This window comes from Ruditapes philippinarum, unplaced genomic scaffold (genome assembly GCF_026571515.1).
Source record: "Ruditapes philippinarum isolate M1 unplaced genomic scaffold, ASM2657151v2 ctg76_1_1_1_1, whole genome shotgun sequence".
Taxonomy (NCBI): Eukaryota; Metazoa; Mollusca; class Bivalvia; order Venerida; family Veneridae; genus Ruditapes; species Ruditapes philippinarum.
Genome location: NW_026858000.1, coordinates 217,086 through 236,936, shown reverse-complemented (window position 1 = coordinate 236,936; position 19,851 = coordinate 217,086). Strand labels below are relative to the sequence as shown.

At 33.3% G+C, this 19,851-nt stretch overlaps 1 protein-coding gene across 3 annotated transcripts in view; it reads left to right on the top strand.

Moving 5' to 3' along the window:
- The window catches only part of LOC132751750 (transmembrane protein 135-like), an 82,439-nt gene that overhangs the window by 44,695 nt on the left and 17,893 nt on the right, over window positions 1-19,851 (top strand). For all 3 annotated transcript variants that reach the window (XM_060741982.1, XM_060741983.1, XM_060741981.1), the window contains one exon: window positions 6,273-6,319. In XM_060741982.1, coding sequence (XP_060597965.1) covers window positions 6,273-6,319 — 47 coding nt within the window. The remainder of the gene's footprint in view (window positions 1-6,272; window positions 6,320-19,851) is intronic.

The window sequence follows — 19,851 nt, the reverse complement described above, 5'->3', positions numbered from 1 at the left end:
TTGATTTATTGACAGCCGTAATCATAGTGAAGATTACGGGTTGTGATAAATCATAATTATCAAAAATGACTGGCAAATAAAAAACTTGAAAAAAAAACACAACTGCACTGCCTGTAATTTCTCTAGAGAGTTGATAAGGAGGTTAAAGCCATAACCAATTATCTCATACTGATACAAATCTCTTGATAATTCCGTGTGCCTGTTCACCAAATTCCTGTAAAATAGGAGAGCATGTGCGGGGAGTCCCACTATTCTGCTTCATTTAAAGTAATGAAAGGCAGCCATTAGAGCTCATTTTCTAAAGTTACTCAGGGGAAACAAAAGCTCTGTCAATCTCGGCAAATAAGGACACTTTTTTTTTTTTTAAAAAGGCCAGAGCTAGATTTTATTTTGTAATAGAAATAGAAGTTTCCTAGGCAAAATTATTTTAAGAAATTTAAAGTTTGAAAGTAAAAAAAAATATATAAAATTATCAAAATTTTATGTTGTTTAGGTGTACAATTAAAAAATTTAAATTTGGCATATTACCGAAATGTAATAAAACTATATGTTGTATTTATAGTGCTTCATGAAACTTTGTAAGTATCAGTACGGAGAATTTTATCTTGTGTTTTACGACGAGATATAAAATGTATCAGTGAGATATAAGTCATATCACACTGCTTAAAACTGAGTGAAATATAGAATTTTAATAGGATTATTAAGAGGATATTTTTTCGTTTGAGTGAAATATGGAATATATTTTCACGAAACATGATAAAATGCCACATATTTTCACGAGCGGGGACGGCGTGTGAAAATATGAGGCATTTTATCATGTTGAGTGAAAATATATACCATATTTCACGAAAAACGAAAAAATAACCTTTTTATTTAATTTTATTATCAAAGAAAACTGGTTATGAACCCCCTTGCCTGCTACGCAACTGCAATTATACAGCGCGCAGTAATATAAGTATCGTCTTGTTTTGCACGCGATATTTAGCGCTAGATTGTGACGTCACGTAAACAACTGTTTAAACGTCTGTACAGCGTTAATGACTTAATTAAAGATATTGGTATTCGGATTTATTTTCTTAGTTAGACAATTTCTATCATTCTAGATAGTTTTCAAAACAAAATTCAACAAAAAAGTATTTGTATTTATCAGATTTTTCAAACAAAATGGCGAAAGAAGTCCCTTAAAATAAATATGAGTTTTGACTCCGCCCACTTTCATATTTATATTTCATATTTATTTTTAAAAAATATGAAATATATTTGACTAATATAGCACCATATTTCATAGGTAAAATTAAATAATATTCTATATTTAATAAAAAAAGATAATAAAAAAAAAACAAGAAATAAAAATAGTAAGAACATTAAGGGCATAGAAAAGTAGAACAGAATTTCATGATATCAAATACTTAGTGTGTTGTTGCCGTATTTGGTTATGTTATATCTGACTGTTATACAAAACGATGTTTCATAGTAAATTTTTTATATTTTTGTTTTGATTGAATATATAATATATCTGGTGTTTTGAAGTGTAAATTGTGTATACATAGGTACTGAAGGAAAAATTTGTTAACATTTTCATGCGCAATTGATACTCTTGATAAAATTTAAAAATTCTCACTTCTTAACGAGACTAAGTGTTTAAAATTTTAATTTTGCCCAACAAGATTGCAGTATTTGAAAATGAATCATAACACATTTACTTTCGTAAATCGGCTAACTGTTAATCAGTCTAGTAAATCTGCTGTTTGTAAAAATAATTTAAAACACTAAGCCGGTTAAAATTTGCGCCTGACCAATTTAATTTTGTTAATACGTACTAATAAAGTTTAACCTATACATAGTGTTCATAACTTAGCATTTACTAAATTAAATTGCCATTCTTAACCAATTCAATTTTGTAAATGCTTACTAATAAACACTAACCTATACATAGTCCCTGCAGAGACTGTTGTATGTTAATGTAAGACAAATAGTCTGTACTGAAATATTCTGACCATAGTAACAAAATTCAATTCAGAAGCTTATCCACCGTTTACGCTACATTCATAGATAAGTGTTCCCGTAGAAGGAATTTTGATAAGCTAATGATGATGTTGATTATAGTCCTCTGACCTTTTTAACTGAAATAATATATCTAATTAAATTAATTTACCAACCAAAATTTGTATAATTGATTTGCCCCACTTTAATTAAAGAGGAGGTTTTTGATACCTCATTACTAAAAATTTGATTGGTCAGCAGTATTTAGCCTGGTCAGACTACTTGTATAGGTAGGCTGGCCGGAGTGTTTACTTATTGCCCATTCAAAGTGTTTACATAGTAAAATTACCATGACAACATCAAAATTACAATTTCATATAATTATTCACAGTGTACCTTTTTTCTTTAACAACGCCTCTTAAGTCATTAATATTTCAAGTTTCAATTGCGTTTTTTTAGCCAAAGACGTTTTAAAAGGTATCACTTTGGAAATAATTAAAATCTCTAGTTTCGATCGGTGTTCCGGTATGCGGATTATTTTTACGCAATCTTTGCCAAAATCTCTACCTGCTGTAGGTAAAGAGGGATTATAATTGGTTGCGAGACTTGTTATTAATTAATTAATCAATTATAGAATCATACGCTATAATGCAGTAAGGTGCTGTATGATATAAATCAATGAGAGGAGAATTTATGACACTTGAAATGATAGACAGGTGTCAGTGAGTGAAAACGAGGCTTATTATCTACATTCTGTATACCTAGTGTGTTTATAGATAGACTAGTGTTTATATAACGGAAAGATGTGAAAAAATATACGCACTTGCCTCTTAGTACAAATTCTCCCTTTTTCTTAAGCATTTATTTCTGGCATTTATATTTCAAAGAATAATGTTTCATTGAGTCATTCATGACTATTATTCAGAAAGGTTGTTTCTCACTTTCGGGGAAAACTTGGTTAAATGCCATTGCCACACTTTATGCATCTATATAGCATGTTAACAAGCACTACAGTATAAGGGGAGCAACTCTTACAGATTGTAGAAACGTGAATTGATGGGTATTCTTATAGATTTTAAACAAAATTGAGAAAAAAAAAATGTAAGGTTAATATGCATAGAAAGCAAATAAAAAATAGGAGTGTTAATATTAGATTTTCATCAAATTTGTTTGCTAACTATTAAAGGTTGTTGATAGAGGAGGCTATATCCATCCAGGAAATTTACTTTTGTATACATCTGCTAACCCACTGTGTCAACATCATATTTTCACAGTCTTTCTCAAATTGCCTGGTTGAAGAGGGCAATGTTTGTGACATGTGCCAAATCGTGTTTGTATTTCTTTGTTTTTCTTTCAGTCTTTCAGGAATGAAACTGATCAGCCATTAGGCTTGTTTAAACATTTGTCTTTCTTGAAATATAAAGATGAGATATTGGAGTGAATGGGATAAAATACCACACACAAAGTTGATGATATGGTTTATATAGCTGACAATCAACTCATTTATCTTGATGGAGGGCATATTTTTAAAGCAATGATTACAGACTTATGCCATTATTTTGATGTGTTTGATTCCTATTTTAACCCTTACAGTGCTAAACTGTTATCAAAGTGTCCATTAGAAGATAGATTCATAGATTTCAATCTTTTCTGGTGGGAACTGAATCTGCCCCTTAAACCAGTATTTTAAAAATTTCCACCAAAAAATGATGAATTGTTTTGTCGAGATTGAAAGATGGACCAGTGTATTTAAGACATTTAGAAGTTTAAGAGTTAATAATACAGCAGCTAAAAGTGTAGAAAGTGTAGAGTCTGATCGAAGAGATGGAGCTGGATGCACAGACTCCTATTAAGCTTAGCTTATTATCATGTCTGTTATTTTTGATGTCCCTTCTGTTTTTCTTTTCTGTTTTTGAGAAATTGTTACTAAAGTCTTGGTCAAATCATGTCGATTGATCCACTTAACCACCTTTTCTGGATAACAAACCAGTAATTTCCAAATTCTCCTAAAGTGACCGCAAGAGACCCTTCTCTAATGGTTTTAAATATGAATATTTGTGTTAAATACATTGGCATTTACCAGCTTGTGGTATGGTTAACAAAGTCTCAGCTGAAAGTGATTACAAATATTGCCGTAACCAAGAGCTTGGTACCAGACAAGATGAATAGAACCTCTGTGTATTGTCTGGTACCAAGTTGTTTGACAGGAACTCTGTTTTTGTTTTATTCCAAGGAAAATGGATAAAATTCAAAAGCAGTTAACATTTAAGCAGCCAGCTGTTTTCTCGACATGCAATTTTATGATTAAAATTGGTTCCATTTAAAACAACTAAAGTAGATTCTCATGTTACGACAATCCTTTACTTTACTGTTTGTATAAATAATTATAATTTTATCATTTGAAAGTGGAATTTCAATGTATAGCCAATATAAGATAAAGCCACTATTTTTGACATCTTTCAGTTGTTTAGAGGATCTTTGGCTGTAATTTTTCCCCTTCCCCCCTTTCATCTCTAAAAGAGTTTACAGGCCATGTTTCAGACATAGTTTTAATTGATAATTATTCTTTTGTCCTTAACTTTTTTCTTTAAACAGTTTAATTTTAATAACACATAGGTCTATACGGTATTTTTTTGTCATATCAGCTGCAGTGACTGTCTTTGCATAGCCCTTATTGAGAAAATATATTCCCGTTGAAATATTTAAACTATTATATACTTCAAATGTAAACATGTTGCATGTAGGGTTTTTGTTCAGAAAATCGGTGATTATTTGGCTGACATGTATAGAAGTACCACTGCTAAGTAAATAGACTGTCACAGTGAGAAAAAAAAACGAAAAAGTTCTAGTTGTTTTCAGAGAGTATGAAGATAATTACTACTGCATGCAAGTTACATATGTGAGAATCAGTCTAGCTTGAAAACACATCCAAATAATTCGTTCATTTTCTGAGACGGGTTTACAGTGGAGTTTTGACACAAATGAAATCTGTCAAACAATAAAACATATCCAAGATGTAAAACCACCCACAGCTTTTGTTTTGAAGTTTCTGCCAAGATTGCATAAATAAATAAATAAATCAAATTCTTAACAGCCGCTAGACAAAGACTAGCGGTCATTATAGAGTATATTTGTTTGTTTTTTAGTGAATATATGGTATATTACCCAAAACAAACAAATTTTCCTTCAAAATGATATCTTGCATATTCTGAATAGTTTTTTGCATTAAAACTGGTTATTATGATTATATATTATAAAAATTGTGCCAAATGATGCTAATTTATTTAACAAGAAAAACTTAGCACATTGTGCATCAAAACTCTGTATTATACTCAAGTTTTTAATACTATATGACTTACTTCTCACTAAAGATCTTTTTAGTATTTTTTTTAGTAAAGTTTTAGATAAACTAGTTATGCAAAAAAAAGCGAACTATTTTGTGTGCTGTTGAGTTCAGTAACTAACTGTATTTTGTTTGTTTGGTTGTTTATAGGTACATTTTTGAGTTAACATTGCTGAATTTTACACTAATAATTATGTTTTCAACAATATAATTTCGTTTATATTTACTTATTGGTGAACTTTAACTAAATAACAAATAACAGTCTGTGCTACACCAAATTATGAGAAAAAGAGAAGATAAATGTCTAGACTTTTGAACAAATAACGGAGCTAATTTTCACTCCTTTAGGTCGTCACTTGTTATAAATTTCTGTGCATAAAGTTAGAAATTATTTCATATTTTCAAACTTGCTTGCTGTATCTCACAATAAGGGGAATAAGTCATCTGATCTCCACATACATGGTACTGATTTAATAAAACTATAATTGTTAGTCATTTAAATCAAGTGGAAACTCGCTAATAGCTGGCATGAGTTTATACTATTTTTTTTTAAAGTTTGATTGTGTTGGAAGCTATCAGCTTATTGCAACACTCTCAAATGTTTTCCTGGAACCAACCAGTACTAAGAGAGTGAAGTTTCTTGCTCATGGAAACAAGGGTTGCTCCTAATGGGGTTTGAACCAATGCTTGAATTGTACTAAAAATATATATAGATAATATTATATACTATATACATGTAGTTATATTTTATCTTGAGCTTATTAATCAAAACTTTATTCCTATTGAGAAGACTAGACATGGCTCTTATTTTACTAGTTCAAGCTCTAAGAATCACATATCAAAGCATAAACAATATATATGTGCTCTCTTAGACAAATAAAGGTAGGGTACACAAAATACATCTCTTGTTTCAATGTTATTAGTCTACTTTATTTTCTACTTTCAGGTTTTGGTGTTTAGTCTGGCAGCTGCAGGTTACCTCTATTATTTCAAGTAAGTCTTATATGAATAAGTTGTAAATAACGATATTTCTTTTTTTTGGGACAAAAATCTGCTATATTCTGGAATAGACCTGATGGTCTTAACCAGGAGCATATATAAGGTTAATTCCGTTTTCTTTAGTTTATTATAAAGAACTTTTACCCCTGAAATATTCAGCTGGGTCTGATCCAGGATCTTCACCAGGATGTCGGTGTGACAATCACCTGAATTCCGGAACAATCCCCAATGTCCAGGACACTTGTAGTGTTTTTAGTTATGAAAGTATTTTTAAATCGGTGACAGTATGCCAAGCGATGTGTCATGTTAATTGCCTTTTCATTTTCTTTTAACTACTGAAGGGAACTGTGGTAGGTCCCTGCCAGCAAGGATTTTAATGGTTTGAAATAACCTCGGTTATTGTTTAATTACTCAAATCTTACATTTTGAAGTTTTATAATTATATTTAAGTAGTTATGTCACTATTAATGAAAGCTTCCATTGACATTGTTTGTCTGTTATAAGTAGCTTGCTAAATGTAAAAATGTAATTAGCATTAGGAAAACAAGCACGTTAAATAAACACGGTAAATATCATAACCATTCTGCGACTGTCAACTGACAATTATGCAACACCAAAATAAACATGAAAATATGAACAAATAAAACAAAACCCTTCAATTTTTAATGGGTAAATTCCAGTATTTCAAAAGTGGCTTTTGAGACCAAATGCATCATCATCATACCAACATTGTCAATTTTGACACAGCTGAACAGGAATTTGCTTTTATCAAATTCCTTTCACAAATGAAAATCTTTTAAATTATCGGAATGAGTGTAAAAGTCAAAATGCTTTCCTTGTACTGTTTATTTTACATGATAAGGCGACAAAGCAGTGAAAACATTAGATTTATCATGTAGTCATGTTGAATACCCCACCCATGTAATGTCTTCATTCAGCTTTAAATACTCTCTAAATTGAAAAGCAATCATTTATCTATAGTCTCCGAGAAAAGTAAATAGTAATATTAGCTAATGTTGGATGATTTATCATCTAGAAATGACTTATTGAAGTTTGTCCATACCGAAGAATTTAATATTTACTGACATTAATGTCTCCAGGACTGTTATTAAATTGAAATTTGTTTTTCAACCATGTTAATTAACTTGCTATGTAGCTTGTAGATAAAAAAAATGAATATTCATATAAGTTTTTAGCATTATGGAAATTGATTTTGAATTCTTACTTACTTTCATTCCTTCTTATACCAGCAGCCTTCGTTATGTAAAAAATTTTGTTCTAATTTTGTTCTGATAAATGATGACAGATGAGAGGGTGATATGACAGATGAGAGGGGGGTAAGACAGATGAGAGGTGGATATGAGAGATGAGAGGGGGATATGAGAGGTAAGGAAGGGAGGGGATGGAAAGCTAGAAGTTTAAGGTCAGGCAAGGGGTTTTAAGTTTAAGAATGATGAGGAAAGTAACAAAAGGGATATGAGGGTAAGTTGAGGAAGGAGGAGGAAGGAAGCAGGAAACCAAAGATATGAGGGTAAGTTTGGGAGAGGTGATGAGGAAGGCAGAGGGAAGGGAATGAATATGTTTAGAAAAGATAAGAAAAGGGAGAGGTGAAGGGATGGGGAATAAGGGGTAAGTTAAGGAGAGATTAAGGGAAATGTATTATTAGGATAGATAAAGAAGGGAGTGAGAAAGGTAAAAGGTATGAGGGGTAAGTTTAGAGGAGATGAGAAAGAGAAAAGGAAAAGAGATTGATTACAGGTAGAAAGGAACAAAGGGGCTAAAGAATTACAAATGAGAGAGGTGAATGGTAGATTAGGAGGGGCACAGAAAGATTGAGAGGTAATGAATTAAAATATAGTATAGATAAGGGTGAGTTAATGTTTGAGGCAACAGAGATAGTGAGGTAAGTGGAAATAACAGACAAAAGAGAGAAGAGCATACATGAGAAAGGGATGCCAAAAAAAAAAAAAAAAAAAAAAGATAAAATGGGGAAACAGTCAAGTTGTAGCCACAGAAAGTGGAAGGGATTAGAGGTGGAGGCAATAGAGATAGAAAGGTAAAAGGGGGATAACAGGTGAGAAAGAGAGATTGAAGAGAAAGAGAGATTGAAGAAAAAAAGTGATAAGAGAGATTGAAGAAAAGAGGTGATAAGATTAAGGTTTGAGGATCAGAGGTGGAAAGGTAAAAGGCAGGGAGTGTGTACTGAGGCAACAGAGATGCAGGGACTTAGAAGGTGTCAAATTTAAAGGGTTGAATGATCAGAGTGGAAAGGCAGGAAATAAAGGCGGAGAGATATGAAGATAATGGAACAGGAGAATATACTATGGAAAATGTAATTTTGAAGAAAGAAAATGATATTTATTTTTAACATTTTACCCCAAACTGCACATATTTTCAATAAAAATCATACCTTATTTTACAACATAAAAAATCAGCCTAGAATTGGTGTGGCCTCATTAAACAAAGGGAGTAAAATCTATTTCCCTAACTGTTTTGTTTAAATACAAGCTATTTTACTTTGAGTAGGTCAGCCTGATAAATATGTTCTAGTCTTAAGATTTTTGTGCAGATGTTGAAATATTTGTGAACGGGTGTTGTCTCTATGACGATACCCACCTTTTGTGTTAGTTAGTTGATAAATGTTCGTGCTGGGTTTCACTTTGCCCCTTCAGCTAATCTGCATAAAAATCCTGAAACAAAATGGATAAAAAAGAATGATTAATTAAAGTTTAAGACATTATACTTATTGCATTTATTTGTAATACAATGCATTCAGTTTAATGGGAAAATGTCAAGGGAAGGTTTAGGTTTAAACATTTTAGACTGAAAAGATTTGTTGAAAGATTTTTCGTCTTGGCAATAAGAAAATAATGTATTCTTCACCCACCGGGGAACAATAAGTAAGGTTTATATCAAAGGGAAGACTATACTGACTAGTGGATGACATCATAGAAAGGGGTGACAAGCAGAAATCTCTTACACCTTTTGATGTCTTGTAAAGTTAACTGAGGATGAAAAATGACCCCCTTGACAATATGAAAGATTTCACACCTGTGTGATTTGATACTGGTGACTAAAACTTGATACACCCTCTCCCAAGTAAGCTTTAGATATATCTATTATCAAATTCTGTACTGTTAATACTGCAAAACATGCTTTAATTTATGTATTTTTTCTCCTGTTTGGATAAAGATACAGTCAGATAATAATTACTGACATCAACACATTCATATTTAAGTAGTGGATTAGTCATTTCACAAAAAACATACTAGCATTTTTTTCAGCAGGTTTTGTAGGAAGGCAGTATTTGATAACCAAATATTGATAAAAATTTTGCAATAAAGACCAAATGCCAAATGATATGCTCAGTAAGATAATACTAAATATTCACATTGTATGGATAACTCCTTTTGCACCACAACAGAGACAAGCCGGCTTTCACATCTGCATTTTGCACCACAGCAGAGCAAGGCTAGCTTTCACATCTGCCTTTTGCACCACAACAGGGAAAGGATGGCTTTCACATCTGCATTTTGCACCAAAGCTGAGCAAGGCTAGCTTTCACATCTGCCTTTTGCACCACAACAGGGTAAGGATGGCTTTCACATCTGCCTTTTACATCACAGCAGAGCAAGGCTAGCTTTCACATCTGCCTTATGTACCACAAAAGAGCATGGCTAGCTTTCACATCTGCCTGTTGCACCACAACAGATCAAGGCTTGCTTTCACATCTGTCTTATGTGCCACAACAGAGAAAGGCTAGCTTTCTCATCTGCCTATTGCACCAGAACAGAGACAGGCTAGCTTTCACATCTGCCTGTGCACCACAACAGAGACAAGCCAGATTTCATATCTGCGTATTGCACCACAACAAAGACTGGCTAACTTTTTCATCTGATGATCGCACCAGAACAGAGACAGGCTAGCTTTCACATCTGATGATCGCACCAGAACAGAGACTGGCTAACTTTTTCATCTGATGATCGCACCAGAACAGAGACAGGCTAGCTTTTACATCTGATGATCGCACCAGAACAGAGACAGGCTAGCTTTCACATCTGATGATCGCACCAGAACAGAGACAGGCTAGCTTTCACATCTGATGATCGCACCAGAACAGAGACAGGCTAACTTTTTCATCTGATGATCGCACCAGAACAGAGACAGGCTAGCTTTTACATCTGATGATCGCACCAGAACAGAGACAGGCTAACTTTTTCATCTGATGATCGCACCAGAACAGAGACAGGCTAGCTTTCACATCTGATGATCGCACCAGAACAGAGACAGGCTAACTTTCACATCTGATGATCGCACCAGAACAGAGACAGGCTAGCTTTCACATCTGATGATCGCACCAGAACAGAGACTGGCTAACTTTTTCATCTGATGATCGCACCAGAACAGAGACAGGCTAACTTTTTCATCTGATGATCGCACCAGAACAGAGACAGGCTAACTTTTTCATCTGATGATTGCACCAGAACAGAGACAGGCTAACTTTTCATCTGATGATCGCACCAGAACAGAGACAGTTGAGTCATTATTGTACCTGACTGCAGATCCAGACACATCAGGCTATTGTATCAGAATAGAGCTATGGAAGCACATAATTATGTCAAAACAGCTAGGCTAGCCATTTATCATTGCATTCTGACCAGAAAAAAAGAACAGTTTGCTGTTGTAGTATGGTATGGCAATGTATATTAGCTGACAATGACCAATTCTATATTCAAATGACAAGTACATTTTAGAAATACAGCTGCTGAAAGATCAGGGTAGTGGTTCCTATCCCCGGTGCAGGAATATTTTAATAAACTGACTGCTTCAATTGGTTGTTTTATGCTTGAATGAACAAGCAGATCTATTAAAGCTTACCCTCTTGCTGGAAGTGAAAGTGATCATAGCCTATGCCACCAATATAGAACCACTAGCCACCTTGAACAGACTCCATATTGATGGCTAACTTACATCAAATTTGCATCTTGATGTCCGAAAATTTGATTCATAACTGGAGAATTAGGTCCATTTAAGAAATTCAGCAGATCCATTAAAGCTAGTCTGATGATTTACAGGATTCTAGCCTGACATATTGCTGGAAGCTCTCATATAAAAACATTACAGGTGAAAGTTATTGCAGTCATTTGCCCAATCAGTAAAATATGATGTGTGATATAATGAAATAATTACATAATTGAAGAGATAATAAATCTGCTATAATACTCAGAAATCAATATAGTACTTGACTAAGTGATTGACAAATCTTTGAAATTTCTCATTTGCATGACAACCAACTGATTTTTGTTCTATTGTAGTATATTTTAGTTCTATGATTTGATCTTTAAAATGTGTATTTTACACAAATTTAAGTGAATAATGATTTCCACTTTGAGGGTGTATTTTAATTTCAACAAGGTGAATGAGTAATATTCACTTTAAAATCAAAAGGTAAATGAATTAGTAAATTATCCATAATTTTCACTTCAATAATTCACATATTTTACAAAATTTTACAAAATAGATAAACATTTCACTTTGAGGGTGTGTTGTACCAATACAAGTTTTTTCAACGAAAGAGGGTAAATGAATAATAATTTTCACTTTATCAATGTATTTTACAAAATGTGAGAGGTTAATAAATAACTTTTTGAAATGGAAACTGACAAGTAAATTACATGGGAAAATCAAGTAGACATTAATTAAGGTAGCTAGGCAGTCTTTACTTGTAGGGAACTGTATCTCTGGAAAAATGCAGTCCTCACATGATGCCAACTTTCAAAACGCTTGAAATTTTTGAATTATTTTGAATATCGTCTTGGGGTAGTGAAATATTTATAGAAGGTCACTCGTTCCAGAAGTTTTAGCAGGAAGGGATTTCAGAAGTAAATCCCTCATGTAACCCCATATGGAGTAAGTTTATGAGAAAATTGTGTTATTTTTTTGAAAGTCGAGACTAAGTTGGCATGTTGAGATAGCGGATTGATTACTTAATTCCTTACAAGAGCGAAGAACGACAAAAATAGGCCAAACACGATTACGCGAACTTTGATGTAAGCTTACAGTTTTCCAAAATTGATCATTTCGATGGGAAAGTTTATCAGCAACTGAAAATTCGCATGGAATTTAATGGTAAATATTCCTCAAGTGTGGCGAGATATGTTTTGAACGTGTCAGTAGCAAACACGTTTCCTGACTTAGCGAAGTATAAACAGCAATTGAAAACGTCAAATTCAAACAAACACTGCAGTTTTCACCATGGGGAGATATGAAAAGTTTTGTTTAAGATTTTGATAAAATTTCAATGCCTCATATTTGTTCAATACCTAAGTAGAAGACTGAAGATTAAAGTATTTTTGTAAAGAATGATTGATTGATGAGAATATTGCATTTCCACCGTCGTTTATCAGAAACGCTCCAATCATGATTAAAGAAAAAACAATATTGACGGAGTTAATTTTGAAAGGATCTGCATATTAGACATAAATTAAACATTTTTATGAAACGTAGAAGAGCTTTATCGTCTCTTACAATTGATAAATGTAAAATATACAAAAATAAGAACAAAACGGTGACAAAAATTGAACAAGGTTTTTGTTATTCTGTTTGTAATATATTAAAGGATTTGTTTGTATGTTTATTTGAGTATTAACACTAGCTTAACACAAGATTACTGGTGTTTCAATCATGCATCCAATATGTGGTCTAATGAGTTTTTCCTTGATTCTTTATGGTGCAATTCTAACTGGTTTCTCTGCAAACTTCTTTATACAAACCATTAATGGTGGAGGTAGATCCTCATTTTAGGTATAGTATTTTGAACCAAATCCTCAAAGTAAAACATTATCTACTACCAGGCTGTATTTACTGTTTTATGTACATGTATAGTGTTTTTAAAATTAAATCTTTAAAAAATTCTTGACTGCTTTCACAAATACAAAAAAAAACAACAACAACAAAACAGCATCTTGTGTCAATTTGAGTAATCTATTTATGAGTCCTTGATCTTAGCACAGTGTTTAATTTTAATAATATTTGTGAATAATTAAAATTAATAAAAAGAATTATGCTGGCAGATTTAACAGAGTTAAAGTTATGGTGTGAAAGTTAATTGAATGTAATTTTATTTTGACAAATTAAAGCAATTATCGGATCGGAATTTGTCGAAACTTGGCATTTTTAACACCATTGATGCAGTGCGATCATGCTCATTTACATAATTCTATTGCAATGATTAGTGTCTGCTATAAGAAGTGGCGGATAATCTAAGTGGCGGCTCTCTAAAAACTTTGCCAAGTTATTGTGAATAAAATTGTTTTTTTTTCTTTTTTAAAGGCACAAAAATTACAAGAAAGTATTTTAGCACTGTGTTGATAAAAGGGAAGCAAAATTCAGCAACTTTGTCAGTGATATATTATGGCGGCCCTAGCAAAACTAGATGAAATTTTATTGATTAGTCTTTTCACTTTCTAGCTAATCTTTTCATCGTTTTGAAAATATTGCAAGTCCCTTAGATTACTGATTTTATAGGCTGATGTCAGAAAACTTGATAAACATGGTAATAACATGGAAGCACTCCTCACGGCCTCGTTTTAATTATAAATTGGAAATCCCGCTCAAATCCGGCAGAATTAGATTTCTTAAAAGGATCAATACAGGAAAATTTATGCAGAATTTGGATTGATACAGGAGTATGTTGCAGGGTCTCTCTGCAAACATTGACAAAGAAATGTTGGCTGAAATTCACCCAAAGGCATAAGGGAAATTTTGATTTAGGCTTTCTTTTCTTGCATTATGATTTTTTTCCCCAAAATTCTCACAGATTCTTGTAAAAATCCGAAAAGGAGCAGATTTTCAAAATAATAAAAAGTTTTAGATGTTTTATATGAAGTAAGTATGTAGATACATGTTTATTGAACATCTTGGCATGTATTGAAGAATGAAAGCCATTTTTGACAAAATATTTCACATGGTACACAATGTTATTTACTAATGAATTACATTCAATTAACTTTCTGAACTTTTTAAAAAATACTTTCTCCCATTTTGGGCATTGTGCATTATCAGGGATATCAAGATGAAGATTTGAAGGAATTCAATTAATAGAATAGGGCCTGTTCAGGCTGCATAGAAGTGTAGGCCGTTCTGCCTCTGTATACTAATAAATTCTATTCACTTTTGATTCCAGCAGGGTAAAATAGATTTTAGTGTCATTATGACTGTTACTGGGTGTTAAGAATTTTATTACCAATAATGTCCTTGTCAGAAAGGTACACGAAATTAAGGTCAGGTAAATGTGACTTTGCCCTGTCACCTGCTTATCACAGCAACCGGAATATGCCGGCATCTTAATCTGAGTTTCCTGACTTTGCCATCCCTATTTAGCCCTGGCAATAATTCACCAACTATTTATCAAATTTGAAGAGTCATTTTTGACAAATTTATCAATAAATTAACTTTCATTTCATTGGACAGGTAAGATGAAAAATTATGTTGGAAATGATGGTGTGTCAAATCTAGTTGAAGATAAGACATTATAAATGAGCGCTTATCTTTATTAAAACACCCAAAACAGTAGAACACGTCTTGTTAATACAACGAATGGAGCCCCAGATAAACATATTTCAAGGTGAAATTACGAACTGAATTAATGACCTCACATTAATTAATCTAAGTCAAACAAACAAACAAAATGAGAATTGTTTAAAAATTTAATTTTGATTTTGCATGCGGTTGTTTTTGATATTTGAAGTCGAGGCGACTTCAAATATCAAAAACAACCGCATGCAAAATCAAAATTAAAAAGTAAAGTCTCAAAAATAGTAGCGAAATCATCTTATTTTTGTGAAATTTGAAATAGAATAGAGTAATAACCATTTTCTTAGATATTTCAATAGTCTCTAAGGGTGTAAAGCTACATTAGATTATCTTTAATCAGTAGGATATTTGTTTGTATCTTTATTAAACTCGTGCTATAGTACCAAAATTGAATTTTGTGAAATAATAGGCGAATATTTCGTTAAACTTTGTGGCAGATTTAGCAGAATTGTATCACTTAGTCTTATTAAAAGAGCGGTTGAATTTTTTTGTTCAGGAACTTTTCAATCTGTGTTAATGTATACATAACTTTTGAGTTGAATAGGAGACACTTATTTTCTAAAATTCCTGCATGTTATGACAATTATAGTTTGAAAAGAAAGTAAAAATTAAAGTTTTTAGAGTATTTCTCCAGGAAGCTTTTATTATAAATTTCTTTAAGATAGATTTTATTTTGTTTTGAAAGTCCTCACTGGAAACAAGAGTTCGTTTAACCTTTGTACTTGCCGAAAACGGAAAGAAATCAGCCATAATGCCTATAGTATTCTTAGAGTCATTATGCTGGCCAACATTCAAATTTTCATTTTGATATCCCCAAAATTGATTATGGAGAGTTCTAACAATGGAAGCTGGACATGTTCATTAAAAAAATTAAGTGAGTTAAAGATTAATGAATATCTGAAATACAAATATAAAAAAAGGCCTATACAACTCTCAATGTCTGTAATTTTTGACCTCAAGTAAGATATTTAAAATGAATGTGATTTCCCGAATTCCATTTTAGATTACTTCTGTTTGGTTCACTGATTGAAATTGATTAAAATCCTTGTTAGAATAATAAATGAAACAACTGCTTTCCCATCTCTGGTGAAAAAAAATCACTGACAGAAAGAGAGAGAGAAAAAAGATGATTTTTCATCACTTTACTTTGAACTGAAAGAAATAAAAATGTTGATTTGTTGTTCATGGGCTTGTTAAGACTGTGATTGATATATGTACAGAAATATGTCAAGTCTAGAGTGTGCCACTGCCATCTACCATAGGAATTAATTTTACAATTATCTACGCACACCTGTTGTTTTTAACAGGCGATATGTAAATGGGTTGTTGGGAATTGTGTAGGCTCTTCCTGTCAATTATTTTTTTGCATGCTGGGCACCAGACATGCGATGTACCATATGTGCCGAGTACCAGGCAAAACTGGCACTAATTGATATGATTAACAGCTTGGGATTTTTTTTTCTTTGGTTCCCGTCAGAAATTGGAGAAATTTTTGGCACATAGTTTTACCAGAAAGCTTGTGAAAGCAAAGAAAATTCTTCAGTTCATTGTATTAACTGATTCTTTCTACAAAATGAAAATAAAACAGAAAAATGAGAGGAAACATACTGAGGAAAAAAGACCCAACATTTCTTTACTGAATTGTATAAATGTGGTTGCAGAAGATGGCAAACATTTTAGCATGTTCATTTTAATAATGAACGGCTCAGCATGCACTATAAAAGCACAGTTATTACCAAATGTATTAATAGTATGATAACTCGATATTTAAAGCTGACATTATTCAAGTACATTTCAACTTTGTAACAAAATAGGTGATAATAGTATAGGCACTTTTTGAAACAGTGTTAACAGTTTTAAACATTAGCCTACCCACCTATGAAAATAAGCAGGAACTTTGATTGACTTAGAATAATCATAAGGCAAAAGCCCCACCCCCTTCCCCTCCCGGCCAAATCCTCAAACACACACCGCCAGTTGGACATACAGCTCACTCTTTTGGTGCAAAAAACAAAACCATCACATTGATCCGGCAGGCAGTGCAGGATACAGACTTGACTTGAGTGTGGCAGGCAGTGCATGATACAGACTTGACTTGAGTGCGGCAGGCAGTGCATGATACAGACTTGACTTGAGTGCGGCAGGCAGTGCAGGATACAGACTTGACTTGAGTGTGGCAGGCAGTGCAGGATACAGACTTGACTTGAGTGTGGCAGGCAGTGCAGGATACAGACTTGACTTGAGTGCGGCAGGCAGTGCAGGATACAGACTTGACTTGAGTGTGGCAGGCAGTGCAGGATACAGACTTGACTTCGAGTGCGGCAGGCAGTGCAGGATACAGACTTGACTTGAGTGCGGCAGGCAGTGCAGGATACAGACTTGACTTGAGTGTGGCAGGCAGTGCAGGATACAGACTTGACTTGAGTGCGGCAGGCAGTGCAGGATACAGACTTGACTTGAGTGCGGCAGGCAGTGCAGGATACAGACTTGACTTGAGTGTGGCAGGCAGTGCAGGATACAGACTTGACTTGAGTGTGGCAGGCAGTGCAGGATACAGACTTGTCTTGAGTGTGGCAGGCAGTGCAGGATACAGACTTGACTTGAGTGCGGCAGGCAGTGCAGGATACAGACTTGACTTGAGTGTGGCAGGCAGTGCAGGATACAGACTTGACTTGAGTGCGGCAGGCAGTGCAGGATACAGACTTGACTTGAGTGCGGCAGGCAGTGCAGGATACAGACTTGACTTGAGTGCGGCAGGCAGTGCAGGATACAGACTTGACTTGAGTGTGGCAGGCAGTGCAGGATACAGACTTGACTTGAGTGTGGCAGGCAGTGCAGGATACAGACTTGACTTGAGTGCGGCAGGCAGTGCAGGATACAGACTTGACTTGAGTGCGGCAGGCAGTGCAGGATACAGACTTGACTTGAGTACAAGACTTGAGTTATATTAACACTGTCTGTATTAAACTCTTGCTATATTAATTTGTTATTGAAACATTAGATGATTTCATAATGCTCTCAATGTTCCCACAAGAATACAATGGCTTTTCTTTTAAATATTTAAAACATTTTATGCTTCAGTGTGTATAAAGTAAACTTTGATTATTGAATATTGATGGAGAATGACTTTTATTTGGTTTTATATTTAAATATTAAATATATCCTCAGTTGTTTTCTATATAAGTCACACATCTCTACATTATTTTTAGGATATTTGATACTGGATTCAGAAGCCATCAATTATGCATGGAATTTATTCAAACCATTGGGAGAAAATGATTAATGAAATAATAGTTTACTATTAAATGTATATCGGGTCATTAATTAAAATGTTGACATGAGGGTTCTATTACGGGAGTGTAATAAATGACCTGCCAAAAAACAACAATACATAGGAAAAATTAACTATTTTATTTTCAGTATTTTATTATTTACAGATATAAAGTTGTCGGATTACTGGTGTGTTACATGAAATGAATTTCTTGATTTTTGATCGCACATATCAGCTTTCTTGTGTAAGGAAATATTATACGTAAAGGGAAACAACCCCTACTGGGTTATAGGAAAAACAGCGTGAATCACAATACTTTGATACTTAAGAATGTTTTCTGTTTCAGTTTAAAATGTTCATGTAGTGTCTATAAGTAAGGTATAAATTTATGGTGATGAATTTTTTGTTTGGCTTGGATTTAGTAGTCACCATTTCATGCAGTCATGTACAAAATTACTGATTGATTTAGTTTTTTAAATTGATTTTTTTTATTCTGTCTTAGTTATAAAAGCTTAGAGCCTATTTGTAGTGAAGTCCTCTTTCTAAATGTAATAATGCAAACAGTCATCAGAAATATGTATAATACAAAATGTAGCTTTAGTTCACTATTTTAAAAAGAATGATTGTGTTCAGATTAAAGGTTCATGAACTGTAATGTACTGTTCATGAATCAGTTGCTTTACTAATTTTTGACAACTTCTTTAAATATGTGTCTTATATGAATGTCTCATGAACTAATCATGCAGTACATATACCATATTTAAAAGTACACTTGTTTTAACTGGGAACCAGATCGGCACTGCAGACTAAGTGGTATGAATAACACGCAGCGTTACTTTCTGACATCGCAGAATACACTGCCAGATGACAACATGGCAGATAGTCATCGCATTTTTCATTCCTTTATCGCATTCTTCCATCTCCTCCCATCAGTGTCAGAATAATTCTTCTGCAAAGATTTCACTGTCGATCTTTCTGCTGACTTTGCCACTTATCGGTGACTGATCTTGGAAGAAAATCTCGAGAAATCTCTGAAATGTGGGGCCTGGTTTTTGTTCCACGCGAAAACTATCTTTCCTCAGATATTTCGCAGGAGTCAGAATCACTAAAAGTCGGAACTAAAATTGATAAATATTTCATTTTTTGTCAAATTTATCACTGCCAGCGGACAGCTATTTCCCCATTTGTTTGAAATGGTTTTTGGTATTTTCTTCATCTTTTTGAAAAAAACATAAGAACAGGAGACTAGGTGATTGGAAACGAGATATGGTGAAAGATGGTACTGAAGTAATGTGTCTGAGTGCTGACTGGGTTTTGTTAGTTATATATCTATCCTTGTGAAGAAAATCTCTACAAAAACCTGTCCTAATTAATTATACTGTTTTTATGATGCTAGTGGGTTCTAGGAATTCAACATTTATTACAGTTTGTATGATGATTAGAATTTTTTGGTTACATTTAAATCTATATAATAAATGTGAAAATAGAACATAATCATTTAATGAATGTATTTTATGGCCCCAAAGGGCAGCATATTAAAATTCCACTGTCCATTTGTCTGTGCATTCCCACTTACACAAAATTCATGTCCAGATTGTAACTTTATTAAGTATTGAATGATTTTAAAATAACTTGGCACAAATGTATACTACATCATGAA